Source organism: Lagopus leucura, unplaced genomic scaffold (genome assembly GCF_019238085.1).
Source record: "Lagopus leucura isolate 7727_CA_CO unplaced genomic scaffold, USGS_WTPT01 Super-Scaffold_1, whole genome shotgun sequence".
NCBI classification, from domain to species: Eukaryota; Metazoa; Chordata; class Aves; order Galliformes; family Phasianidae; genus Lagopus; species Lagopus leucura.
Window position 1 is genome coordinate 28,107,556 of NW_024962250.1, and position 27,815 is coordinate 28,135,370.

The 27,815-nt window shown below is 43.2% G+C and overlaps 2 protein-coding genes and 1 long non-coding RNA gene across 5 annotated transcripts; 2 read left to right on the forward strand and 1 right to left on the reverse strand.

Moving 5' to 3' along the window:
- The first annotated feature begins 10,481 nt into the window (after positions 1-10,481).
- TMEM251 (transmembrane protein 251) lies at positions 10,482-14,941 on the forward strand. 3 transcript variants are annotated; one of them, XM_042871316.1, is made up of 3 exons: positions 10,558-10,572; positions 11,890-12,170; positions 12,839-14,941. In XM_042871316.1, exon 3 carries the CDS (start codon positions 12,855-12,857, stop codon positions 13,248-13,250), a length of 396 nt encoding a protein of 131 aa, XP_042727250.1. In that variant the 5' UTR covers positions 10,558-10,572; positions 11,890-12,170; positions 12,839-12,854; the 3' UTR covers positions 13,251-14,941. The 3 variants fall into 3 exon arrangements, with proteins under 3 accessions (XP_042727238.1, XP_042727250.1, XP_042727261.1); XM_042871304.1 differs by lacking the exon at positions 11,890-12,170 and having other exon boundaries at positions 10,482-10,572; XM_042871327.1 differs by lacking the exons at positions 10,558-10,572; positions 11,890-12,170 and adding an exon at positions 12,186-12,289.
- Positions 14,942-17,356: 2,415 nt separating this feature from the next.
- LOC122179972 lies at positions 17,357-17,894 on the reverse strand. The gene is made up of 2 exons (XR_006178871.1): positions 17,853-17,894; positions 17,357-17,775 (listed from the first exon to the last, which is right to left on the reverse strand). It is a non-coding gene; the product is annotated as an uncharacterized LOC122179972 (long non-coding RNA).
- A 307-nt stretch (positions 17,895-18,201) lies between these two features.
- On the forward strand, positions 18,202-27,099 carry UBR7 (ubiquitin protein ligase E3 component n-recognin 7). The gene is made up of 11 exons (XM_042869323.1): positions 18,202-18,381; positions 18,468-18,601; positions 19,022-19,082; positions 20,104-20,199; positions 21,274-21,327; positions 22,551-22,656; positions 22,895-23,079; positions 23,628-23,759; positions 24,158-24,320; positions 24,930-24,991; positions 25,633-27,099. The coding sequence occupies exons 1-11, from the start codon at positions 18,202-18,204 to the stop codon at positions 25,723-25,725; spliced, it is 1,266 nt and encodes a 421-aa protein (XP_042725257.1). The 3' UTR covers positions 25,726-27,099.
- Positions 27,100-27,815: the final 716 nt, after the last annotated feature.

Here is a 27,815-nt window from a genome sequence, read left to right on the forward strand (position 1 = left end):
GTAGATCACTCCCCCATGTAGATCACTGTGCTGTTTCCTACCTGTTTATAGTGGCAAAAAGCAGTGCAAGGGCTGAAAGGAGGAGTCCAGGAAGAGAAAGCACACAGTTGCCTTGCTTGGCAGCAGTCCATCTTACTGTAGCAGATGATGTTGAAAGCCCCAGTGCTCAGCCACAACCACTCCCTCACTCCTCAAGCAACCTATGCAGTTTATACTGCAGTACTTCAATTTCATAAAGAAAAGAAGGATAACTGACGTGAGATTCATCACTATCTCTGGCATCTTGTAGAAAGAACAGAAGAGGGAATTCAGCCATAAGAGCTCAGAAACATTCTAAAAACAAGTACTAAGAGGTAGACTGGGAGTTGACCTACGTATTTGTGAGGGCCAATGCAATGCCATTCAGAGACTCCTGAGCAGCCTGAGCAGAATGCTGCTTACTGAGCTTCCTACCTGTTACAGTGGTAGCCCAGCAAGCTCTTATGTTCCACTAAGGAAAAAAGAACAATTGGTGTTTGGGTTGAGGTGTTATTTTTGTTTTGTTTTGAAACTGCAACAAAACCACATTAGAAGCAATATCTTTTGCTTTATACACAGCTTGAGAGTTTGGCTATTTTAAGCTCTGATGAATGTACAATCTGAGGGGAAGTCAGAAAAGGCTGGTGCCAAGGCTGGTCACTTCCCTTGTAACACTTTGCATGCAGGCTTCGTATTTGACATCGTAAGTTAAGGAAAGCATATCATCAGTGAATAAAGAATGTGAAACCACAAAAACATTCAGCCAAGATGCAAAAGATGAAGAAATCCCGCACCACTGTAATTATGTCAGTTGGAGTAGACTTTTTGAACTGAATTTTGTAAGTCAAATCCCAAGTGTGGGTACAGACTGCACTGTTATATATTATTGAAGCCCTTTTGCCTTCTGACATAGGAGAATTATATGGAAATAATGCATATGCAAATTCTTTCATTCTTCAACTACAAATATATGGAGAGATTTATTCAACTGATAGTCAAAATCATTCAAACTATGTGTGTAATTAATTCCTGAGACCATTCTCTGAAGAATTTGGATATCTTGACAGTGCATTAGATATAGAATGAGGCTTAGATACAGCTTAGGCAGTGCTGGGGTTTTCTCTACCAGAATTATAGGTCTTGGTTTGTCTTGCCTTTCCAACAAAACAATGAGTCAAATCATATAATATATTCCTAGAACGTTTTCCTTTTATAAAACAATATAAGTAATTTTTAAATGGTGACTGTAAATAAGACTGGGATCTCAACATACTTGTGTCCTACTACTATTATTCCACAGTATCTGTCCTTTTCTCAGGTTAAGAACACATTGGTTCAGATGATCTAAAATACAAATTCTCATTCCAGTGGTCCTCCACTTCCATGAGTTGTTTCTGACTATGGTTCAACCTTTCAAACTGCTGTAACTGAGAATACAGGAAAGATAAAGCCTGACGTTGCCTGCAGAACCACACCATCACTTGCACTTAAATCTTATCCTTAGGCCTTCAATGATTGAGGAAACTTTTCCTGTTTTCTTTAAGTTCCTTAAGTTAACTTCCTTACAGTTCACTAAAAGTTCAGAAGCCACAAATCCCACAAAACCATTGTGCTTTCTGATTCTGCATGCTTCCATCAGGAGACATGAACAGAGCAGCAGTTTTCATATTTTCAGAAGCTACCAGAATGTGTAGGCTTAGTAGTGCAAAAATGATACAGAAAAGCACTTCCAAAGCTCATGTCAGTGCCAGTCCAAAGTTAATTAAAGGGAGTATATTTTAAAAGCAAACAAGCAAAACCAGACAAAACAAATCCTCTTCACAGTATCTCCATCATATGACAATGTTAAGGAAAGACATTTTTGCCTGCAAGGCCCTCATGGAGCAAACTCAGTCTTTGTCAGCAAGATTCATAAATGCTTTAAAAACAGCTGCAGACTTAAGCCAAAGTGGCTTCTTCTGGATGCCTACAAGTTCTTCAGATCACAACTATCCTGCAATTAGTTAAAGATGCAGCAGATAAGCTGAAGACACATCTGTGAAAGCCCTGCTATGAGTTAGGTGCTCATAGCATTTGCATCTTGCAAACCTTTCATCCTCCAGAACCAGTGGTGCACCAATTCACTTTCTACTTAATCTGCACTGGAGGCAGGAGCAGTACCTCTGTTGCTCTGTCACCCCCTTCCTTGGCTTTTTCTCTACTGGCAGAGTATTCTGAAATGCTGTTCAACCTCAGACTCAGTTTTGTACTTTCAGTGCAGTCAGATCAGTAATGGTTTTGTATTGCTTGACAGATGACACACTTTTTAAGAGAAATTCAGTTGACTACAATTCTTCCTAAAAGCATAAGCATCACAATGTAAATTCATAAATGCATATGCCTTTTATGTCGCAGACATTATTTAAATTATTGCTGTATACTGAGTACATAGTTTCCTGTCCCACAGTCCTGCTCTGCAATTCTGGATCACTGGTAAACAGGAACTTTTCATAGAGGCAGCATCTTGTCTTGCAAACAAACAAACAAATAAATAAATAAAATCCAAACAACTTGAAAGTCTTTCCTGGCTCTCTTCCTCAGCCTTCACTAAAATGCTTTCCCATCTTTTCATGATTTCACAAACACATATGCTAGAATCATTTTACAGCTATGTGGACTAAAGAGTTCTCTCTAAAAAACGATTTCATAATTTAGGAAACTCAAGTTACCTTAGATCTCTTCAGAGTAAAGTTGACAGTGGTTTCAGGTTAATTTTTGGCTTCTCTGCAATACGGTTTGTGAAGTTGCCAGACAGACTGACAATGATTTGTATAACCATGACCTCTTCTGTAGATGATGAACCCAACATCTGGATGAAGCAGAAGAGAATGAGATATAATAAGCATTTAGATCCTGTCAATGGATCCTAAATACTCAATTTCACAAGAATTCAAAGCTGAACTCTTGTTTGTTATTAATTTCTACTTTGGTGATAATAGTCTCAAAGGACTGATTTTTCATCACGTCACATATCTGGAGAATGGAGAGCTTCCAGGCATCAGACATCTCTACAGTGACAAAGCTCTCGTGTTTGGCTAATGTGTGAGCCTTGGAGTTACAATGGCACACATTTCCAAAGTGCCATCAATACATTATGCTCTGCTGTCCTTCCTAATCACCCCAGCTTAGCATAGCTGTCCTCTCCCACTAGCACAGTGTTTCTTGACCAAGTTTCTAAGCATTTTCACCATGTGAAACCACTGAAATATCAGGTTGCTTTATTTTAGTTTCATCCTCTATCATCTTATCATGGTGGTTATCAGACTGAAGATTTTCTGCAGTTTGGACTGCTTTTCCAGAAATATTATCAGGAACACTCTGAAAACATGTATGAAAGCAAAACAACTTGAAAATCACACCGACTGGCTAGTGAAAAAGAGACAAATGAAAGAACAGAAGGTAGAAAAACCCTCAAGATTGTAAGTATTCTGTTCCAACATGCAATTTAGAACAGGTTTTAGTTTATATCACAATGCACTGAAACAATATAATTATTGCAGTGTACTGCATTACTGCAATTTGCTGGTGAAACCCTTTGGCTGGGAACACTTACTCAGAACACTATGAACATAACACAAACAAGCTCTGTGCTATGTAGAGGAATCTTTTCTGAGGAAGGTATTGTGTATTTTATTACACAAAGCAGTGAAGAAGCACACATTCAGTGAGATAATTAATTGAAGCTAAATTCTTCTTAATGTGGAGAAGGTGTTGTTTTGGATTTAGTCAGACATATTAATGTCTCCTCCAAGCATATTTCCTTACTGTATAACCAAGATGTTATAATTGCAATATAATCAAAAGAGTAAGGCAAAGCTGTATAACCAAGATGTTATAATTGCAATATAATCAAAAGAGTAAGGCAAACAAGGATCACAAAAGAGAATAAGTAGAAGAGCTTACCCTTGGGTTGAGCTCACTAGAAGATATCAAAGAGGAGGATCTCCAGAAGAGATCCTTCCCCTCTGGTAGCCAGCTCTTAAATAGGTCCAGGAGGGGTGGAGCCAGGCTCCACCCCTTCCGGTAGCACAGGTGAATTGCCTTCACCTGTGCTCCTCTGGCTGACTCATGGCTCACCTCAGGTGATCAATCAGAGGTTCAGGCCGTGACTCAGCAGTTCCCATACACTTACCTTGTAATTACCTTCATATTGTCCCAGTTGTGTTTATGTTCTTTTGATATAAGGCAAACAGAACAAATATTTGTGTGGAAAAACAGACGCATAACCTCTGTAAGAATGCCCATAAATGTTATAATATGTGCGCAAACATATTTAAATATTCACCTGGAGCTTTATGATGAAGCTGATGTAGACACTGCAATTTGAAATTTAATTTCAAATAGGGACAGGAACAGCAGCTCGCAAACTCTGCAAAATAAGGAAAATAAAAACAAATACATCATACCTTTTTGTTTTAAAGGTTTTCAAATACTGCTTAATGTTTTTGTTAAATGAAATACAAACATTAGCTAACAAATACATTACTGAAATTCGCCTTTTGAGAGTAACCACTGACTGTTGCTGATACCTCCATTCAACTGGCATCCTGTACCTAACTTAGGATTTCTGGTACAGGCCTCTTGCAAGTGCTTTGCAAAATGATAAATTCAGTTAAGAGCCAAGGTAAGTACTTAAAGGCTGTCTTACATAAGGATCTGCTCAACTACAGTGAACTAGCATTTATCCCCTGCTGAAGTCCATAACAACAGCAGCCCTCAATTTACTTGCAGCTGATTAAATTTATATAAAAGGCCTTCCAGATGCTGGCAGGGCACAGCCTTTCAGCTGGGCTGCCTGCTGTCAGTGTGTACTAGAATGAGTAATGAGGTGCTCTCCACGTCCAACAGCACAACTAACCATCAGGTATGTTTGTCATTCAGCCTTCCTCTGACACAACACTTTCTGTTTCCTTAAACAAATCTGCTATTCATCCAGGTTAAGATTTTTTTTTTTTCTGTCAGGACTACGAAGGAATACTGAAGAAACCAAATCACAGAGGAACTGTAAAGGATATTGCTGTATCAGGCAGAGCTTAACAGGCAGCTGACACAGAATTTATTACTAAAAGAGCTATCCATTTGGGTTAGACTACATAAACAGCATTAATAAACAAGATTGTAACATTTTGAGGCATCAGACACTCTCAAGTGCCCAACACAATCCTTTCCATTGTTTGTACCAGTATGGTAACTGTGGAGTCATGGCCTGAAGCACTGATTGAGCACCTGGGGAAAGGATCCTGTCAGCTCTGGGAGCACAGGTGAAGGCAATTCAGCTGTGTGACTTAGACTCCATTCAAGGGCTGACTGGGACACCTGGTTGGAGATCTCTTCTTTGTGGACTCACTTCTGTAAGCCCAGATCTTTGGTGTACAGGCAAGCACCTTTGCTTTTCTTTGAAGTACTGTTCTGTCTATGCTGGTCTCTTTGCTGTTACATTCCTGTATTGCCCTTCCACTGTGTTAATTTTTCCAATTGTAACTATACTCAAAAAAACTAAACTGGGAGGTTAAGGGATAAGCAAAGAGCATGTAAAGCAATTTTAAAAATAAAACATAAAAGTTGTTGTTGAGAAACATAAAGATGTATGAGATCTCCTGGTAATAAAATGTAATGAAGTAGGTAGATGCTAGGTGATCCAGTTATTCTAGAAAACAGAAAAAAAGAGGTTCCAAAGAGACCATAGACACGCAAAACACTTTTTTTTTTTTTTTTTTTTTTTCTCCCCTTAAATGGAAGCTTGGATTCAGTCTCGAAGAATACCTTTTCTACCACCCCCCAAGCTTACATCTTTATCTATGCAAACAAGCTGGGATTCTTGCAAACAAAATGTGAATGTGGGAAAAGGACAAATCTGACCTGATATTAGTATAGTGACAAAAGTTATACTTCACAAGAATCTAAACATAGATACTCTCTGCTGCATGTGGTTCAGTCTAAGCAGGACAGGCACAGCCTGGGAACTGGGAATCTCAGAGGAGACAACTTAAATCTCTTCAAACTCATGCTATGTTATTGATGCCCTTCACAAAAGTACAACAGCAATAAAGGATAATTACTAGAAATATGGGGGAGGAAGAAAGGTGTGTAATTGCAACCTCTTTTAACAAGAATAGAGCTGTCACTCCCTCAAGTGGTCAGACGTTTACCTTTGAATGTGTGTATGGAAGACAGGAGGAAGGATGGTGCATACTTTTAATTAGTGACCTTTAGAGGAAATATTTATTTTAATAAATATTATTTTCTCTACTTTTGTCCAATTATAGTTGAGAGGTTGGTCTTTTAGGCCAAATGCAGAGGCTGACATTTTTAGTCTGCCAGATTCCTGGTTTCAAATCTGTTTTTCTTCCTAACATGGGTGACTCTTCAGTTAACTTGTTTACATGAACAAACCTGTTGGCAGCAGCAAACTCAGCATGGAAATTCAATAACTGTTCCTTTCTGGCAGCGTGAGCAGACCCTCACTGAAATCACTGCCAGGCTGATTCTGATTTCTCAGCAGTTTAATAGCAGTCTTGGAAGTGAATTTTTGTTGAGTAATATTTGTGGAGATTTAATTAATGTCAGCAGGTTGTAATGAATAATGCTTTTGCTGAAATGTAGTTTCTAACTGAGAACTGTTCTGACCAAAATTGTGCAGGCTAGCTCTCTCTTTCCCACTAAATCAATACAATGCCAGATCCTACCAATGCAGATGTGAGATCTACACCTGCATTGCTTCTGTGTATGCTGTATTTGTCCTCTGCTTGAATAATTGCCACAGAAATAAATACTCAGTCACCAGTTGCCTCTGATAGATATTTTCCTATGTTTTGTCAGTTCTTGCTGAACTTCCAAGATACTTGGTAACTGCAGAAAATAAAAGGTAAAAGCAAATGTTATATCAAAGATTAGAACTTTCAGACTTGATTACAGTGATAAAAGATCTAAAGGAGAAAGGCACAATTCTTTAGAGACATTCTGATAAGGGGTAATAGTCTGTAATGCATTTGATTAATGTTTTTTGTGAATGACTGGGAAAATGATACTGGTATTCTGCTTGGAAATATCAAACCTTTGGAGTTTATTGGTAAGTATTTCTGGAATAACTTTAGAAAAGCTAAGAACAAAGTATGTCTGGTATTTCAGAGAACCTGGACAATAGGATTGCCTGAAGCTTTACTTAGATGTGTCTGCTGCAAACAGATAAAGAATTTCAGGGACAGAGAATGAAGGTAATTGAAAGTTCCAGCATTTCAAAGTGTAGGAAGAAAGTCAAAGCAGGGAAGGATCACCCTGGATTATATACAGTTTGCTGAAAACCTGTGTTTCATATGAACAGTGTACCCAAAACAAGCAAATAATGTTTGAATTCAAAATGAGAATAAAATACAAAAATGCCAGCTTATCCACAAGTCTTACATGCTTCCAAAATGTGCTACACCCAGTATGAAAACAGATGTTTCCAAGAGAGAAGTTCAAAGAAAGACTACAGTAAAGGCAAAATAAACACTTAAGAATAATAAAAAAAAAGGAATCAGAAGACTTTCAAAAGATATAAAAGCTATAAACTAAAAAATGAAGATTCATAGAATGTGAAATAAACCACATGATACTGAACCTGACATAAATTGATTTGTCTCTCAATAAACAACAGCGTAAGTGATCAAAACAAGTTATTGCAACACAGCAGGACACTATAAAATTCAATACAACTACCCATAACTGACAACAAATACTCTGCAAGCTGCAAAAACTTGGCATTCATTCACTCACTGATAGAACTTTGAGTACAAAAAAACAGTTTAATTTTGAGAATTAAAAAAAAAGCAAAAAACCAAAGAGAAAGCATTCTCTTTTACTAAGACGCAGCTTTTTTGTGTGTGTTCATTACTCAAAACTTACTAAAAAACCTTTATATTCTTTATTTATGAACACTGTATTAACTCTTTTTGTTACATAAAAGGGTGCATTTGGAAAGAGCTCTGTGCTTCATCCCTTGCTTCTCAGAAGCCTAGACCTACTCTAAAACTAGCCTTACCTTCTTGGCTAAGGTTATGCAGGCTCTCCAAAGACTGATGCATAGGATCATGCCAGTTTTCTCTCTGGACACCCAACATAGCTGGATTCCACAGAGATCACAAATCTCTAATGAAAAGTCTGGTTTAGACTTTCTTTCAATGAATCAAAAACCAGCATCCTACAAAGTGAAAGGTAGATGACTTTTTGAGAAAAACATATTTGTCATTAATGTGGCCCTACGTATGAATGCCCAGTGAAGGCCTTAATTTAAATTAAGTATGAAAACGCTGTTTCAATGCAACTATTATAACCAACTTCTCTGTTTTCTTTCCATCAGCCCTCAATTGTCCCAAATAATTTGTCAGGGTCCTAAGTGAACTGATAGGCTTTAACAGCCCCCAGCAAGCCTCACCTGCCCCAGCCACGAGCTCAGGAGCCCCATTTAAGCTGAGCTGTGGGCTCAGCTTAATCTATATCTAAGATATGTTGTAGGGGTATCAGATTCTGGCTTAGCCCTGGCTGTGCCTAGACACAGGCCCTCTTCTCAATCTCGATCTTGACCTACAGCCTAACCTTCAAACTTAACTTCAGTTTTTTTTATCAGTAGGGATCTGCCTGGTAATCACTATGTTTCAATGCAGTTATCCTCAGTGGACCTGAGGCTAACCAGTGGCTGCCTTCCCAGATTAACCTCAGACCTACTTCATTGCTTGCTGGGTAACCCAGACCCTTGGCTGAACCTAGCCTGCCCTGCTTGCTTTGCTGAGGTACTCTGGCAGTGAGGCCCTGATGTGTTGGCTTTGTTATCTATTTAGCTCCTGACTTTTATGAATCAGCTAGTTCTCAATGCTTCCCGATGCTTTTTTTATTTACCTTCAAAGTAAACTTTATTTTTCTATAACTGTTTTGGCATGAGAGTTATTATAAAGACTGTAAAAACTCAGATTTTTTTTTTTTTTAATGTATGATTAAGGACTTTTAAAAAAATAAACTTGGCCATTAAAAGTTAATTCCTTTTGATTCAGCAGGCCTCTATCTTCTCCTCTTGTTTACAGCCTGAATATTAACCATGTGAGTCTCACTATGCATGTGTCCCCATTTTAATATGGAGAATATGAATTGTTCCCTTCACCATCAGTACTTTTAAGGAAAGAGGATGCCACAGCTATTCAGTTTTCCATCACTACCTGTAACACCAGGAATAAAGCCATACATAAACAGAAGGTTAGAGCCACCTGGGAAACTTTTTAATTCTGGATCAGCTGGGATGTCACTACCAGTAAGAAAGTTAAGAATGGCATTTAATGAAAAACAGCATCCTGATGGTATTTAGTTACTCATGTCTACAACATTTTTATCCGGAACTCAATTCACAGTTTATAACTTTAAATTTCGTGAACAACGTTGAAAATCCTCACTCAACGCACGTACAAAATCTCTTCTGCATCGGGAGTCGGGACGGGAGACAGAAGCTGCCTTTGTCTGTGGTACAGAGCGCCATCTGGTGGTCCTCAGAGTGAGCCTGGAGATGGACTTGGAACCTGCCGTTGAATAAGCAGGGAAGCACCGCCTGAGAACTTTACTAACTGTTGTGGGTTCTCAGGTGTCGTCTTTTTTTTTTTTTTTTTTTTTCTCCTCAGAGACAACCGCAGCACCGCGCATTGGTCATTAGCTGTTCTGAATAGAACCCGGAGCGCCGGTTTCCAGCACTTTTCACTTAAACACCAAGAACAGAATGACAAACCATCGTAAACTTAATTTTGCAGTAGCTTTATATATAGCCTCACCAGCACCTTCCCAGTCCCAGCACAGGAAATAAGTGCTAAACGGTTGCTGAATGCAAAGCTGGAATGTCTTACACAAACCTTCCCAACACTGCTGTGATGTAAACCAGTGAGCCACGCAGACCTGGCTCAGCAATTTGGGGGGCTGGTTTAGATGATTTTCTGCCTTCGTTGAAGATGTTTTCCCTGTGGCATTTTTTCGTAAGAATTTAACTCAACAGCAACCCACAAGCAGCGGGTTTTGCGTACAGACGGACTCGTATAATCACATCAATGTGTGTCACTGGAGAGACTGTTCCACACCACGGTCGTCTCTATCGCTGCTTTCTTTGGCGTACCGCACCTGGCTAGCGCGGCCAAGTGACACAAGTAAAGCTCGGGGCGGTAACTGAGGGACGACAAAGGAAGGTCGGCCTCAACGGCGAGCCCAGACCGCCATTTTGGGCGAGGTCAACGGCGCCGTAGAGAGGCGCGGGCTCTCGCCAAGATGGCCGCCAGCCAACGGCCGCCCGGCGGGCACGCCCCGCCACGTCCCGGATGCAGTCGGACGACAACCGGAAGTCGTTCCCTCATGCCGGAAGTGGTGCCGTTCCGGGGTGGTGATGGCAGCGGACCGGCAGCGGCGGCGCGGACCGGCGAGTCCTCCCGCCTCCCGGCGCGGTGGCGCGGGCTGAGGGGAGCGGGCCGCCCACCGCCGCCCTCCCGCTCCCTCCTTCTCCGTCGGAGGAAGGTAAGGGGCTGCTTTGGCTCTGGGACGGCGGAACTCGGCGCGGTGAGGGGGCCGTCGCCCCGCCGCTATGCCTGAAGGTTGGGGCTCCGCCTCCCTCGCAGGAAGCCGTCCGAGCCGCGTCCGCGCGGCGCGGGTCGAATGCTCGCGGTCACGCGGGAAGGACGAGAGCCGCAGTCATGGCCGCTCCGGGGGGGGGTCTCGTAGCTCCGCGGGTCGCGACGCGGGGCTGACAGTCGGCGGGACGGCTGGAGAGGCCGCGAGCGGCAGTGGCATCTCGGGAGGGAGAACGGGGGAGAAACCGGGCGCGGGCTACGCCTCGTTCAGCCTGACCCGGCGCAGCGCTTCTCCGGCTGCTTCTGGGTAGTGAGAGCAAAGGGAATCGGCTCCTGCTGAGCTTCTTACTATTACTGCCCTTATAGCGGTGTTTGTGCTTTTACTATGCGCCTTCCTTTTGAAGACTTCTGAGTACCGTTAGTGTTCTGTAATACACCTAGCTTTGGAAAAAGGAATCACGGCTTAGCGTTGAGGTGGACTCTGGCACTTGCCAGTTGATTCTTACCCAGGCAGCTTCTTAAATATTTCCATGCTGTCTTGATAAAAGTGTTAACTGAGTGTATTTGAAGACAACGTACTGCTAAGATGTATAGAAATTATAATTTAAACAACAAATGCCGCACACCTAACTAGTGGCTTTCTCTGGTGTCTCACTGCCTGTTTGGCTGCGTTGGTCTCCTTACGTGTAGCAGTGTTAGGGACAGAAGGACTGCTCCAGTGCTGCCCTGGTAAGTTCTGTCAGGTCAGGATTGAGGATGTCCTTCAGAAGTGGAAAACCATAAAATCTTCTGTAATTGGTGCTCAGCTGCAGCTGCTGGTCTTTATAGGGGGAATCTAAAAAGGTGCAATTAGTTTGCTGTCAGTGATGTTAAACTCTTGTATACTTCTGTTACAGATGTGGCATGCAGGCTCACACTGATGAAATGCACAGCTCGTGGTGGTGCCCATGTTCACAGAATCACATAGAATCACAGAATGGCAGGGCAGCCAACCTCCATATCTATTACTAGACCAGGCTGCCCAGGGCCCTGTCCAACCTGGCCTTGAACACCTACAGGGACAGGGCGTTCAGAGCCTCTCTGGGCAAAAATATGTTGAGAAATAGTGTTTAGTAGCTGAGAATGTCTCTATCAAATAGTGTTATTGTGCTCTTTGTACCTGTTGTAGTTTCCGTGGAAATAAACACGAGGCAATATTTCTGAAACAACCTATGTATGTTTTGCTTAAACAGTACTGCAAAGTTTTATTCCACTTCTCTCCTAGAAATCTTAGGAAGGATAGGACCCTGACAGTATGAAAACTGCCCAAGAGCTGTTTTGAGGGAAGGTGATGATGACTTCCTTGATGCTATAGAGATCCTTCAGCGGGAGTGCTGGTGGCTTGTTTGAAGAAGGCTTCAAGTGACTTACACCTGTACAGCCAGCAGATAAAAATCAAGCCCAGTGGTGTCTGTGGAGCTTCAGTTATTTGTGCTTTTTCGGGAGGAGGGGAAGGAGAAGAAAATGGCAGTTGACTGCTGTCTAGTTTACTGTGCACTGAGTCAGGTGAATGTGTGTGTTCACCTTCTTTCCTCCAGAAGATTTACTGTAACTGCGCACATAGTAGAACAGAAATACTGCTAGGTACTGCAGTCGTACATATCCTCGTTGTGCAGCAGGTACAAGTATGTATGCTTAGTATGCATCTTCCCATGTGTGAACTGAAAACTTTTTAAGTATGATTCCTCGACAGACACTCAGCTAAAGCTTAATAAAACTGGATGTTGGTGCACTGCAAACAAGCAGTGTTGCTCATGTCACTAGCTGGCTGCTTTCATCTTAGAATTTTCCAAAGTTCTCTGATATCTCTCAACTCATGGGAAGTGTTGCATTTCTCACCCTGTGGCTAGAGGCACTGAGAGCAGATGGGGTAAATGACTTCCCCAATTCAGGGCATTGGTTTTGTTAACCCACTGCTTGCCTGTAGCCTCTTAGAACTTGTAGGCTCTAAATTAGTTAGAACTTCTGATGGGAGTTACCATTAGGCTGTTACTGACATAGGAATACAGCTTTCCTCTGCTGTAGAGAAACTTGGCTCTGTAGAAATGGGTGCATGCATTGCTTTTATTTGTGTGTCATGAAAAGTTATGAAACGTTAGTTTATGAAAACCAAGCGTTGTCTGTGTCCCCTTTCTCCAAACTGCACTGAATTCATACTTCTCATTTTGTTACAGGTGCAGAGCATGGAGAATGATGAACTTCCGCCAGAGGATGGGCTGGATTGGTGTGGGGTTGTATTTGCTAGCAAGTGCTGCAGCTTTTTATTATGTCTTTGAAATCAATGAGACTTACAATAAACTAGCACTGGAGCACATTCAGCAGCACCCCAAGGAACCACAGGAGGGAACCACATGGACACACTCCTTAAAAGTACGACTGCTATCCTTGCCTTTTTGGCTGTGGACTATAATCTTTTTAATACCGTATTTACAGATGTTCTTGTTTCTCTATTCCTGTACAAGAGCTGACCCCAAAACTGTTGGCTATTGCATCATTCCTATCTGCTTGGCTGTTATTTGCAATCGTCATCAAACATTTGTGAAGGCCTCTAATCAGATCAGTAGATTACAGCTGATTGACACTTAACTCAGTTTCTAGTTTCTGTAGCTATTTTGAAGCAATTGCATACACCTGATCTAATCACAGGACCGAAGTTCTGAGCGAAGGCTGGCAAGAGCCTTTTCTTTCAAACTGTTAAGCAATGAACAGTGACTGTTTTCTATTAAAAAAAAAACTTAATTCCAAAAGTTTTTAAAGTATTGGTCTATCAAAATGACTTGAGTGGGGGAGTTCTATGTGACACATGATGGAAGTATTCCTCATTTTGCCTTAATGATGCAGAACTGCTACACTCCATCTGAAACATTCTTTGGGAAAATAAGTTTCTGCTCTATGACTTTACTCCTCTGTGCAAAAAAAAAAAAAAAAAAAAAAAAAAGCTACGTCCTTCATTTTTCTTGGAGTAAAATCAATGGAAAGATAATTCTTCTGTGAAAAATGTAAAAGAAAAAAGATCAGAAGATGATTATAGAAGTTGCACTTAGAACAGTTTTTTGCTTTTTCTTTTTTTTAAAGTAATTCATACTTACATCAGTGCTCCTAACACATTTTAAAAATAAATTTAGGAAATGCAGGAAGCAAAGAATAAAGAATGTGCAAATCATTGAAGAGAGAAAGATAGATATCTATTTTTTCTCTGAGGTATCATATATTTTTTTTCTCCATTGACTAGAATAGCAGGTAGCAGGCAGGCAGTGAGGAGTGGCACAGACCTGGAGGTGCTTTAAACTTCTTCTCTACAGTGTCAAAAGCAGTTTGTGCTGGCGTTGGGCTATAAGAAGCACAAAGCTTTGTGTTTTCTTCTTCTTTCTTTAGAAATCTCCTTTGGTAAAATTACAGTTGGAATTTTCTACTATTCTAATGTCTCTCCAGACCTGCAAAAACATATTGTGTGAGTACTGATGCGTTAAGAAGACTTTACATTTGTGAAAGTTAAACTGTTACCAAGTTGGGGAGTGCTCTAAGCCTGTTGTAGGACAAATACTATCTCTCCCAGAATTCTGAGTAAGATACCCTCTTCTTGTTCTGGAAAGAAATGTGGCTTTCTTCAGTCACACTGAAATCCCATTGGCATTTCTTACCATAATTTCACCCTGTTTTTCAGTGCTATTTTGATGTCACATTTATTTCTGACTACTGGACTGTGTTTTGTCCTTCTTAGAGTAACTAAATTTTTGAGCCATGATGGAAGTAACCTTCTGATTGTGAAAACATTGCAAAATATGGACTTCAAAAGCAGTAGGCCCAAAACAGTTATGCACTGAACTTCTCACTTATCTTTTCTTTTTTTTTATTTGATTGTACGTGATTGTCAGTACCTAACGATCACAGATGCTAATCCAGTTCTGACAACTTTAAGGGAATCTTGGACATTATCATCTGTTTCCTGCTTTGGAAAGAATGTGTTGCTGTGTTCAAGGGTGGTGGTTACAGCACCTTAAACATTGGTTGCATTTGGAGATACTTGTAGACTGTGGTCTCAGATGCCAGCAGGGGTGCTAGGACCTAAAAACACGATGTAGCCTTTACAAGAAGGTTTTTAAGTTCAAAGTGCAATATGAAAAGGAGGAAGCTGCCATCTTAATATGCTGGAGTAAGAATAAACTCTGACTGCTCCTGTCTTTTGGAGTCAGAGCTTTTAAGTTGTGTTGTTTCTTAACTCTAAAGATCACCATCTTATTTATCTATAAAATAAAAAACTTTTCAATGTTTATAAACAGAAGTCTGTTAATGCAGAGATATGTTAATGGTGTTTTATTGTGTACCTTTGTTCTTAGATAGCAGTGCTGGCATTCAGTGGCTGTTGCTCATTGCTGTCCTTTCTATCCCTTAGAGTGTGTATTTGGTTGATTGTGTTGTCTTTTTGCTGCGTCCCAATTCCTTGGCTGTAGCCTGAATTGTTGGGGCTGGTTGGATGACTGATTCTTTTGCCATTTCTCTACTTGTGCATAACATGGACATGTCTGGGGTTTTCTTTTATTTGATGCTGTTTTTTAACTGAGAAGTTGCTATAATGTTAGTTATTTAGACGAGAACAATAGAAGAGGAAGCACCAAAAATGGAAAATGAAGTAAGAACCACGTGGCCGGGATACGGAGCACGTGCTGCCTGCAGCAGTGCCTCACAGACACTGGTTTGTGTTGATAGAATTTTCCGCTGAACTTTTTAATTAAAGCTGTCTGAAAGCAGTGAGTTTCACAACTAACTGCAGAAAGATGTGTGAACTAGTTCAAACCTGTAAAGGTTTGAGCTTAGGGTGGGAAGGAGCAATAACCTATTAACAGTATAACCTATTAATGTAGTGCATAGGGATTAGTAGCTGACAGCGCTGGGAGAAAAAGGAATTTTCCTCTGCTGGTGCTTCCAGCATTTCTGGCACTAGTGGAACATCAACAGGTGAAGTCTCTCACCAAGACAGCAAGCAAAAGCTATAAAAATAGTGATTAGATGGCTTTTACTTGTAAAAGAGGTAGTAAAATTAAAGCTGATTACAGTGACGATTTTTAGATCAAGGCTAATTTGTTCTCACAGAAGATCGTGGCTTGCTACACAAATTGACGTAGTGTACAAGCTAATTAAGCTTAAAGTTATAAAATCTCTTTAAAGACTGTGATACCTCTGAATTGGTTCTTAATTGTAAATGGCAGTAGCACAAGTCTGTTTCTGTAGCAGTAGCATTACTGCTGTGAGTTATAGTAGCCTTACCAGATGTGAGATTTGCTTATACCAGAACTTTTCTTCATTCCAACCTTACCTCCAAGTGGATGGGAAAGATGAATTGCTACAACTTCAGTTAGAGGTGGAAAAGCTCTTTTTAACTCAAGAAGATTTGGTTCAGACTTCTGTCTTGAACAGCTCTCTCACGCAGAAGCTGTGAATGCAGAGGCAGTAATGAAGTCCTGCGGAAAAATAATTGACCTTTGTCAGCCTAGCACTCACTCAGAGCTTTTTTTTCTGCTGAGGAAGTGAGTAGCCTTAAGGCTTATTAATATTTATCTCTGTGCCACTTGTTCTGCATTTTTTTATTGTCTGTGTCACAAGATAAAGCTTTTTCAGGCTGCTTGAGCATTGCTCCTGGGCAGCCTGGCTGGCAGTGTCATCAGCTGCCTTGCCTTCTGACAGTACTTTACCTCAGGAAAACCTCTGCCACGTTCTGTGACTACTGCTGAGCCACTTCATCTCTTCTTGTGGGAGAGCAGGTCCAGTGGAGAGCAGAAGGTATGGCTGCAGCCCTTCAAGTGAGCTGCAATAAAATGGGTTGCTTACAAAGAATGTTTCTCCTGGCAGCAAAGTAGAACTGTGAGCTTTTTCTTTGCTCCCTCACAAAACCATCTCAGTGCCTAAGAAATATCACGGTTATGATTTTAAACTGTTTTTTTTTTTTTTTTTTAAACTTAGAACATTTACACTCTGAAGTGGATTTAGGCTCAAAGCCGTTTGAACCAGCAAATGCAGTTTTTCAAACCACTGCTGTAACGGCAGACTGCCGTACACCGCAGTCAAGGAGACTTGCTTTGACAAGAAAACAAACCTCACCAAAGCCTTCTGAACCTCCTTGCCTTGGGGCGGCCCTGAGGAAATTCCCCAGCTCAGGAGTTGCACAGCACGTGGCAGCAGCGAGCTCGTAGTTCGGGGTTACTGAAGTCCCTGAGAAGCTCCGGTACCTTTTTCATTGTTGGTAAGTTTTGTGGCTGCAATAAGGGCTACAAATTATTGTTTAAAGGCACGATCTGCGTGACTGCCCTTGACCCAATGCCTACCAATCTCTCCTGGAGCTCAGGTGCAGCATTTTGTGTCCATCCTGACAGAAAAAAAGAGCTCTGTGTTACTGCAGCATTGCCCGCATTTACTCCCGCGCTAGGAAAGGCGGTGCGTTTCCCTTTAGACCTGTGGTGTTCAGCAGCGAGCTTCCGAAGCCGCAGCAGTCCCGGCACCGCTTGCAAACGTTCATTACGGTGCAAGGATCGCCTGCGGGAGCCATTCCGGCCCGTTTGCGGGCGTAGCTGCACAAAGCGCTGCCTTGGCCATTTCGATCAGCAGCTTCCTTCGCTGCTAATAAAGATCTCCGAAGTACGTTTATTTACTCGGCCCCTTTTCCAACTTTTTGCGCCACTTCAAATAAAGCCAGGCAGTTCAGTATTTAATTTATTCAGACGCTTTGTCTCCCACAGTCTGAGCGTCAGCAGGGTAAAACGCTCGCGCGGACGGCAGCGTCGGACAGCAGCGGTACGCGAGGCGCTTATCGCAGCGCGCTGCTCTGCCTGCAGCCCGGCCGCACAGGGCCGCGCCGAAGGGTTCCACGTTTATCCGCCTACCCGCGCTGTTCGTGGCCGCGCGGAGGGCAGTGCCGTTACGGCGCCTTACAGCGGCGGCAACGGACGCCGCTCTCCGCCGTCACCGCTTTATCCGGCGCGGCGCCGCCCTCACGGCGGCTGCACCCTCGTCCGCTTTGGAGGAGGCAACTCGGCCCGAGCCGCGTCAACGCCGTTCTCCTCCTCGTCTTCATCGTCGTCGTCCTCCTCCTCCTCTTCTTCCTCCTTCAGGCCGTCACCTGCCGGACGCGACACGCGGCGCTCAGCGGCTCCCAAGTCCGGCAGCCCCTCGCCGCCGTTCGCCGCCTCCACTCACCGCCGCCCGGCGCTCCGCCCGCCGCGCCGCGCCGCTGCTGTTCCAGCACGAGGGGCGCCAGCAGCTCGGCCACTCGCTCCTGCAGCTCTCCCAGCCCGCGCCGCAGCTCGCGTAGCTCCCCGCGCGGCTCCCCGCCCGCCTCCGCCGCGCACCGCACGCGCACCTCTCGCGCCCGCCCGCCGCCCGCGCGCAGCTCCGCCACCAGCTCCATGGCGGGAAGGAGGGAGGCGCGCTTCGGCCACGCGCCTCGGCCTTGTGACGCGCGCTCCCGCCGCCCGGTTCCGCTTCCGCCGTGGCGCCGCCCGGCGCTCGGGCTGCGCGCTTCCCGCCTCGGCATCCGTCCGCGGCCATGGCGGCGGCGGCGGAGGGAGCCGGGCCGGGGGGCGGCGGCGGCGGCGGCGGCGGCGCGGGGGCGGGGGAGGAGCCCGTGGTGTCCCTGGCGGAGGTGCTGGCGGAGAACGAGGAGCTGGAGAAGGAGGCGCGGGCCGTGCTGGGCGGCAGCGACCACGAACGGTGCAGCTACTCCCAGGTGCGGGCGGGGCCGGGAGCGGGACCCCCTTCCCTCACACCCCCGTCCCGGTGCCGGCCGCCCGTGACCGCGCTGTGTCCCCGCAGGGCGCCGTGAAGCGCCAGGCGCTGTACGCCTGCAGCACCTGCACGCCGCCCGGCGCCGAGCCCGCCGGCATCTGCCTAGCGTGCAGCTATGAGTGCCACGGCTCCCACCGCCTCCTCGAGCTCTACACCAAGAGGTACCGGCACGGGGCTGAGGGGTCGTGCTGAGCGCGAGGGGGTGTGCTGGGCGCTGAGGTGCGGAGGTCGTTTTTTTTTCCCTTCCAGGACTTGAGGGGAGCCGATAAGGGGGGGGAGGTAAAGGGGGGTTGGGGAGCCACTTTTTGCGCGGTCTGATAGCGAGAGGACAAAAGAGAGCGGCTTTAAACTGGAAGGGAGGTGCAAGTTTAGGTGTTAGGCAGGGATTCTTCACGCTGAGGGGCTGGCACGGCTGCGCAGAGAGCTGTGGGTGCCCCAGCCCTGCTCAGGGCCGGGTTGGACAGGGTGCCAGGCTCTGATGTGGTGGGGGCAGCCAGCCCGTGGCACGGGGTGGGAACTGGGGGGGCTTTGATGTTCCTTCCAGCCCAAACCGTTCTGTGGCTCGGTTTTTTGTTTTTCAGGAACTTTCGCTGTGACTGTGGAAACAGCAAGTTCAAAAACCTGCAGTGCAAGTTGCTCCCGGTGAGTTTGGAGGTTGGTTTTGCAGAGACAGAGTGGTGGCCCCAGGAGGTCAGTGCCCTCCCTCTGGCCGTAGTGCTGGCATGTAGCAGCAGGTTGGGTGAGTGGGAGAGAGCTGCAGTGCTGCTTGGAGACCCTGGGGCCAAACGTGCAGAGAGCAGCAGAGACATCTCCCTGCTCTTCGCCCATGCCTGCAGCCAGCGTGAGGCCAGAAATGTGAGTCTGCAGCCACAAGTCTGACCAGGTCTAGGCTGGATGTGAAGAACTCTTCTGTGCTTCCATAGTGGTGGCTTCAGGTAGTCCAGCAGTTGGTGACCTTTCAGGGAGGCAGAGAGAGGTGCTTGTGGGGCAGCTTCCACAATAACACACAACATGGAAGCAGCAGTGGGTGTGTATGCTCTGTTTGGTCTGGTGGAAACAGGGCAGAGCCATAGCTTTTAAGCCAGGAGCTGACAGCAGGTGATTTCTACAGCAAACCTGTGATAGTCTTAAAGTGTCACTATTACTCTCTGAGTGAATGAAGTGGGTCATGTGGCTCTTCCTTCCTCACTTAGTGTGAAATCAGTCCAAAATCAGTCATAGCATTTCAACAGTCATCAGCATCCATCTGAGAATGCAACAGACATCATGGAAGGAGGGTGTTCACATTGCCTTCTTCCTTCTCAGAATGGTAGCACAAAGCATTGGCAGTAACATCATATGGCAGCATTAGGCTGCAACTCTGTGCGGTTCTGAGGTTCCCTGGCCATGTATCAGCTGTGTTTTGAGAGGAGCTTACCTGGCAGTGAGACCCCCAGCCCGTCTCTAACTCAGAGCAACTTCTCATATTCCTTGTATGCCCCATCTTCTGCTCACTGCACGGCACAGGTGTCTCTGGGTGATGTTTAGATGTTCAAGCTGTGTGCATGGTGATTGGTTTTAGGAGTAACGCTGAACAGGAACGGGGATTATTCCAGGCTGTGCAGCTGTTCTGTCTTGTTTTTCACTGCATTGTGTACTGAAACAGTTTTTCCTTTACTTCTAGGAAAAGGGCAAAGTGAATTCAGGAAATAAATACAATGACAATTTCTACGGCTTGTACTGTACTTGCAAAAGACCTTACCCTGATCCTGAAGATGAGGTATGAAATACAAAATCCAGCAGTGAGCCTCCATAGCTGCCGTTCAAGCAGAAAGAATGTGCACAGAGTGGTCCTTGGGGTGCACCAGGGGGATGATCCTGCTTTACAAACCTTTCTGTCCCATATCAGTTTTGGTTGTGATGTGCAGTATAAAGTGATTCCATTCTCAGGGTTTTCTAGTGGTAGAATATTTTTATGCCTTGAAGACAGACAAGGAAGGCACACCAGCACTGGGATGAAATGTTGTTGCAGCTGTCTCTACTTCCTCCTTATAAAGTTGCACAGCTCCCTTAGAAGATTTGTTTCTCATTATCTTGAAAACCACTTGGAGCGTGGAACAAACAGATGTGTTAAAGGAGAGCAGAATCTGCTTCCTCCTGCCTGCAGCAGCACTCTGACAGGGCTCTGCCCTGAGGAGTCTGTCCCATAGCAGCAGCACTGGCCTTCTTTGGTGGCAGCCAGAGCTCTTCCTCTGTCTGCAGTGTGAAAACAGTACTGGGTTTATGTACACACACTTCTGTTGGCGCTCAGAGAAGTCAGGGAGTAAAGCAAGGCATATGTTTTTTTAAGTAGGAAAAAGGATAATATAAACTCATCTCTCCTAAGTGTAGAAGTGTCTTTGAAGAAATCATTAATTAACCATTCTGTAACAAATTGGTTTGTATTACGCTGTATTGTGGATGGCTAAGTCAGGATTGTGGCATTCTTACACAAACCAGATGTCACCTGTCAGCATCTTTTGCCCAGCTGCCTGCTCGTGCCTTTCTGTTCACTGGAAGAAGGATACCAACACCATGTTAACTTCTTTCAGCTCTTTTCTGTGAGAATGCCTTGTTCTACTGGGAAAACAAGTTTTGTAATAGTAACTGAGAGTTCCATAGGCTTGTCAGTATGACAAATTACACACGCTGTTTAACTTCAGGGAAGCGAACTGACTAGAACTGCTCATTAATGGCAGCTCACTGCGGGTGGTGAGGATGGAAACGCAGTTTGCTCTGCACAGGGCTGTTGTGTGAGGCTTGGGGAAGATTCTAAAGGTTGATGTTAATGCTAACAAAGTGACCATCCATCCAGATCCCAGATGAAATGATCCAGTGCATAGTGTGTGAAGACTGGTTCCACGGAAGGGTAAGGAAACTATAAGTAGCAGAATTTGCATAGAAATAAATTAGCGTCAGGTAAGTCCATATGTTAATTTTTACTTGGGAAGTTTTGCTGTGATTCTTTAAAGATTATTATGTATGCTCTGGGATGTTTCTTTTCATTTAACGTAGGGGAATATTAAATCTTGCACTGCTCTTCCCTCCAGACAAAAACCATTAACAAGAGCACTACTGATTTCAGGGTTCCTTCTGCAGAATAAAATAATGACTTCTGTATCAGTCTCATTAATTAGAAAATTCTAATCATTAGAATCAGTGATAAGAAGCTTCTTGCTGAGACATACCGTCACCTACCTCAGTAGGTCAATCAGAAGAATGCTTTTAAACTGTAGTTACTTAAAATAGCAAGGAACAAACGGCACTGTTGGTGCCTGATTACAGACTTCAGGAAAATCTGTCAGGAGCAGCGAAGCACTTGGGTGAGTGTCCCACTTAAATTGTGAGCATGAGGGCTTCCTTCAGTCTCTTCTCCCTTCAGGGGCATGAGTGAAATTCCATACTGGCTTGTTAGAAAGTAAAGTGTTTGAAGTTACAGGATCAAAGGGGGAAAAAAAAAAAAAAAAAAAGGATGATTGGCTTCAATTATAGTTCCTGTAGATGTTAAACCACAGCATTCTTTTCTATAAATGTACCTATTAAGAATATTATGATGCATACTGTGAGCTTTGTAAGAATGCTTTTCAGAAGAAAGCAGGTGGTGCTTTTGATTGCTTAACCATTTCTTAGAGGTTTATGGAGAGATTTGGGACGCAGTTCTTCTCAATTCCAGTGTGCGAACAGTAGGAAAAGTTAGAATACGTACAGGGAAGGAATCATAAAGTTATGTAGGTGCTTAAAGTGTGTGGTAGGTATCTTAATAAGCTGTGTTTAGGACAATGTTTAGAAAAACCATGTTTAGAACTGAGATAGAACTGAGATTTCTGGGGAAGCAGAAGGCATATGGGACTGCAAACAGAGGCCCATAAGCAAAGACAGAACGGTTTATTTATTGATTTTTTTTTTTTCTCCTGACACTTGATAAGCTCTTTCCTGTCTTTGTTATGCTGATATTTGTTGCAGAATTATTGGGACAGCGTATGCTTGTGCTGAAAATGTGTTGGCAGTTATTTTTCTTCATCTAAAGCTAGAGCTGAATCTGTTCATTTGCAGCAAACATTCAACTGCTGCATGCTTGTTTCTTTTCAACAGCATCTCGGTGCGGTACCTCCTGACAGCGGAGACTTCCATGAAATGGTGTGTCAAGCCTGCATGAAACACTGCCATTTCCTGTGGGCCTATGCTTCACAGTTTGCAGGTGAAGAAAATTAAGAGCATAGAGATTATATTTCACTAATAAGTCTTTCTTCTGCTTTGTTGATGAATGACATTACACTGTTTAAGGTCAAAGTCAGCAAAAAATGTGTGACAGCTACTGAACCTGTGATAACGTTCAAGGAGTGCTAAGAAGCACAAGCATTTCAGTACAGAGCTATCTGAAATACCATGCCAGAAAGTCACTGTTATTTTTGCTTCTGCACTTGTTTATCTTCTAGTTCCTCCTTTGACCAAAGCAAACTCTCTAGAAGATGAAGGGATTGTCCTGAATGTTGAGGAAACTGAAGAGCAAATGAAAGAAATAAAAAAAGAAAGCAGACCAGAACACCAAGAAATAAAGGAAGAAGAGCAAACGGAGCAGATTAATGAGCCATCCACTAGCTCTGGGTCTGCTTGTCCAGAGGTAAACTGTGCTGCCTTTTCTGTCCTGTTCATCTTTGTACTCATGGTACATGAAGCAAAACTCACCTTTTCCTCTAGAGGATCAGTGAGCAGGTGAACGTTTTCTAGCTAATTGCTGTGTTCCTCTTCAGTTGCTGACACTACAGCCGTGGTCTCAGTGGGTCACAGCCCAAGCTACAGAACATGCCTATAAAAGAGATAAGGGTGCTAGATTTCTTTGTGTGTAGGGTAGATGCATCCCATCTGGTCAGCCTTTTTGCCTTTACTGTGAGGCAACTTCTGAGTTTGTTACAATAAAGTGGTGTTATGCATTGTAATTGCATTTTCACAACAATCCAGCTCAGATTTCTTTAAAACCTATGGCTGGTGCTTTAAGTTTCTGAAGAACAGTTGTGCGTCCAGGGGGAACTTGTAAACTACATCAGAAACCTTGTGTGAATGAAATTGTGTCAAAGACAAAAGAAAAGTCTTGTATAAGGAAAATGGTGTGCTGGAAAGAACAGTGTGTGTTTGAAATTGCAGAGCACTGAGTAATGTTTTTCAATTCAGGTAGGTGTGAAGAGTGAAGAATCAGGCTGCAAGCTGAAAGAGCTCCAAAGCAAGCAGGTTTTAAAAAAAGATACCGCCACCTTTTGGCCATCAAACTGGAGAAGCAAATTATGCACTTGTGAAGACTGTTTGGTACGTATCCTGCTTTCATGGTAATCACTGAAGTTGGGAGAGGCAGGAAGGGGCTCCCACAGAAGCTTTGAAGAGAAGCTTGCAGATAGAAGACTGAGAATGTCCTTATGCTGCATTATAAGCACATAAAATCCCTCCCCGTGACATAAACACACCAGACCCACACCAGAACTAACACAGTATAGAGGAGCTTCTAAACATCTGTATTTCCTTTGCAACTCCAAGTCACTTTTGTTTTGGAAGTCATCATGAGGAAATGGCCAAAATGCATGATACAGAACATAATTTTTTATTCTTACTGGTGTTATTTGTGATACTGAATGCAAAAAGGTGTAGGGGAGAGCATCGGTGTATGAGAAGTTTTGTAGTGCAAAAGTAAATTTTCCATTATTCTCCAGAAAATGTATTCAGAGCTCGAAGTCCAGTTCCTGACTGATGAATGTGACACTGTCTTGGCTTATGAAAACAAAGGCACCAGCGATCAAGAAACAGACAGAAGAGACCCTTTGATGGACACCCTTAACAGCATGAACAGAGTCCAGCAAGTAGAACTCATCTGTGGTAAATATGAAAGTATTCAGTTTTACCATCTGCAATCAGTATTGGGTGTGCAGTTTACTTTGAAATTAGCCTGAAATCAACATGTAGAAGACTATGACAGATTGCAAACCTCAGTCAGTGTAACTATAGAAAAGTCTGTCATCTCTGGGGGGTTGTTGTAACTTACATTAAGGAAGTAGATGGCATGGAAACTTCACTGTTTAACATCTTGGGTAGGGTGATGTCTTCTGAAGTGAACATTTAAACAATAACTTACAATTCTGCTTTTTGGCTTCTTTTCCCTTACTCTTTTGGCCATGTCTTGGTGTCTGGGAGAAGCTATGGTGAAGGCTGGATCTTGGGATCTGTTCAACACAGCGTATTGAATTCCAGCCCATTTCTCTGAAGGCCGCCTGAACAGAGACCTCAGAGGCCAGGCAGATCAACTATCAGACATCTCTTGTTTACCCAAACTTGTTTCATTCTTTGATTTTTGCTGAAACTTCTAACCCAGTTCAAGTCTAGATTTCTCAAGTAAATCTAAGGTCAGAAGTGCAACAGGCTGTCATACTGAACCAGGCGTGAACTAAGTCTGTGTATCTTGTTTGTTCTCTTCACTTCTCCATCCAGAATACAATGACCTAAAGACAGAACTGACTGACTATCTCAGGAGATTTGCAGATGAGGGAACGGTAAGCTGCAGCTTGCAGAATTTGAAGAACTGGGTAACAGAAATCGTGTTTTAAAATATCGTTGAAGGATTTCAGCTACTGCTGTGCTACACTGTAGTGGTTTTCTTCTGTTTCATGGAGTTGCTGGTTAATGCAGTAGAGACTGGACAGTCCTGATCCAATTGGAATTTGACAATCTTGTTTCTTTAACATTGCTGACAATAATAGGTGTCTTACAATAACTTCGTAGGTTGTTTTCCTTGAAGAAGTTGTATGCCATTATTAACAAAAGCATTTTGAAACTCCATATGAAGCTACATATTTGTTAAACCACCACTTAGTTACAGTGTGTCTGAAGTGAGCTTGTCAATTTTTGCTTTGTGTTAATTATTTTCATCATAAAAGCAAGTAGCCAAACAATTAAAAATACGAAAAGTTTTGCTCCCTGTGCTTGTTTTACATTTGGGAAACTCATTTCCCTCTTGGTATTCTCTTAAGCTGGAACTCAGGCATCAGTCATTTCCTTTGGGTAAGACAGGAAAGCTATTTCACTATAGTTGAATCAGAGATTTAAAAATATTTCTAAATGCTTTGTGCATTACCTATGGAATACATGTAAGAACCATTGTACCACAACTCGGGTTTCTTATTGTTTCCCCAAGGTTGTTAAAAGAGAAGACATTCAGCACTTCTTTGAAGAATTTCAGTCACGGAAAAGACGACGGACTAATAGGATGCAGTACTACTGCAGTTAGGAGATTTGAGGCTGAAAGGACAACCGGGGAAACAGTGCGAAAGAAGAGACGTTTTTAGTACTTGGCTTCTCCTCAAAATCCAACTATCCAAGAAACTGCCTCCACCTTCATTTTGTCTCATTTCCTTCCCTTGTAGCGCATAATGTGTTCTTAAGAGGTACATTGCATTTGTATGGATTTCATCACTGATGTTCTTTGAGAGCTGGCCTCATCTCCAGGAGGAGGATTGCTTGCTGAAAGAACATTGTGCCACTGTTTATTCCTCTTCTCCTTTGAAGTATTTTACTTTTAGCACCTATAGCCCTACAGCATCCTAGAATACGGGCATTGTATGCAGTCTGTTTTCCAAGACTGGAGTGCATTGCTTGCCCGCTTTGAAAAGTTCTGTATCACCTCTTCTGGTTGTGGTGATTCTAGCAGATGCTCCCCATGCAAAATAAGCTTCTGTTTACTACACACAGGGAGGCATGTCTCCACGTAAAGTAAAGCAGGCCCGAGTTGCGGTGTCTGTTGGTTTTGAGCATGGTTGGTGAAATGCATTCTAGAACTTGGTTCAGATCACGTGCACGAAGTAGTGCTGTACTTCTGCGTGCTCAGTGGCAGGAGGTACTGCCTACGGAGGTGAGAAGTGAGGAATCGTGGGTCAGTCTATGCAGCAGAACGTTGTATCCGTTTTTATAAACTCAAAATCTTGTTTCTGATATTGTGTGGTGATGTTTTACATGCAAGAGCATGTCACAGATTTTTATCTGCTCACTAAAATAGAAACTATTGAGGAAGAGGTACTAGAGGACAAAATAAGCAGCAGGGGGGTGTTGTCGGATCACTTCTAACTAGCTTTGATTTTAAAAACTCTGCTACATTAGATTGTTCTTGGAGACACTGCGGCATCCTGGTGTTTTGTACAGTATAAGGGGGATGGATCTTTTTGTAATCACTGTGATAATCAAGGAACAGGAGATGTTTCACTGACTTTTTAAGGATTTCGTTAACTGCAATTAAGTTTTGCTTTTTCGTAAGTTATTTTGAGCCTAATGTAGGGCTTTTGTTTTCTATACTCACAAAACCAAAATCCTGCTTTAGGAAAGCTCTAATTTCTAAACTTTTGCTTTCTGTAATTGGAAGACTTGTTTGGGGTACTATTCTGCTTCATCATTAATGAGAGTTTTTAGGAGAATATCAGGCATTTATCATTTGCCCTATTGTTTTTGACATTTACATAAGCTAGTTCTAACAAAGGCTCAATTAATGAGTTTGTTTTCATGCAAAATGATAGTTGCTTTTAAATTTAACTCTGAGTATTGTATGTGCTTTTTTGTAGCAACTGTTACAGGACTTGTAACTGCATATCTAATTAAAGTATGTAAAAATTAAGTGAGTGTTCTGTCTGCACAGTCTTATGTTTTGAAATGCAGCTATGATGTTCCACGTTCATCCATAACCCAGCCAAACACCACAAGAGTGGTTGTTATGTCAACCATATGGCTGAGACCCCTGTGGGAGGCTGAGTCAGCTTGGGCTGGGCCAAACCTGCTGTTCTTTGAGCTTTGCTTCCAGTTCTGACCCAGTTCTCTGTGTGAGGCCATACATTTTTTAAGCAGGAGAAAACAACAGTGAAACTGTCCTCTGCTTCTGTAATGAGTTACATGTAAACAGGGGTGGGGGGCAGAAGGACAGAGGCAAGGGCTGTCCTCACTTTCATCTCTGAGTTCAGATCACCCTGAACTGAAACCCTGCATTTTGAAAAACGTGCTATTCTCCCTCTAGCATTATATATATATATATATATATATATATATATATATATTTCAATGCAAAACACAGCAACAGCTACCACGCCACAGGTGATACTACAGCAAGACTCAGTCCCAGCATTCACTGTGCTCAAGAAATTAAAGCCAGTTCAGTTACAGGATCTTTTTAAGTTGGAACAATGAGATACTACAGCTCTAGTCTCATACAAAGTCAAGACTGAAGCCAGGCATTGCCCATTTTTGGCATCAGCCTACACTAAGTTAGCACAGATTACCTGAAGTGATCACCAACTACTTGGGCACTGCAGTAGACAATTTCCCTTTCAGACTTTTAAT

Bases quoted from the DNA above. Each gene is read 5' to 3' on its own strand.
- TMEM251 (XM_042871304.1), top strand. From the start codon at position 12,855: ATGATGAACTTCCGCCAGAGGATGGGCTGGATTGGTGTGGGGTTGTAT.
- UBR7 (XM_042869323.1), top strand. From the start codon at position 18,202: ATGGCGGCGGCGGCGGAGGGAGCCGGGCCGGGGGGCGGCGGCGGCGGC. The intron at 22,657-22,894 runs GTGAAGAAAATT...TTTATCTTCTAG, and splicing joins CTATGCTTCACAGTTTGCAG to TTCCTCCTTTGACCAAAGCA. The intron at 23,760-24,157 runs GTACGTATCCTG...ATTATTCTCCAG, and splicing joins GCACTTGTGAAGACTGTTTG to AAAATGTATTCAGAGCTCGA.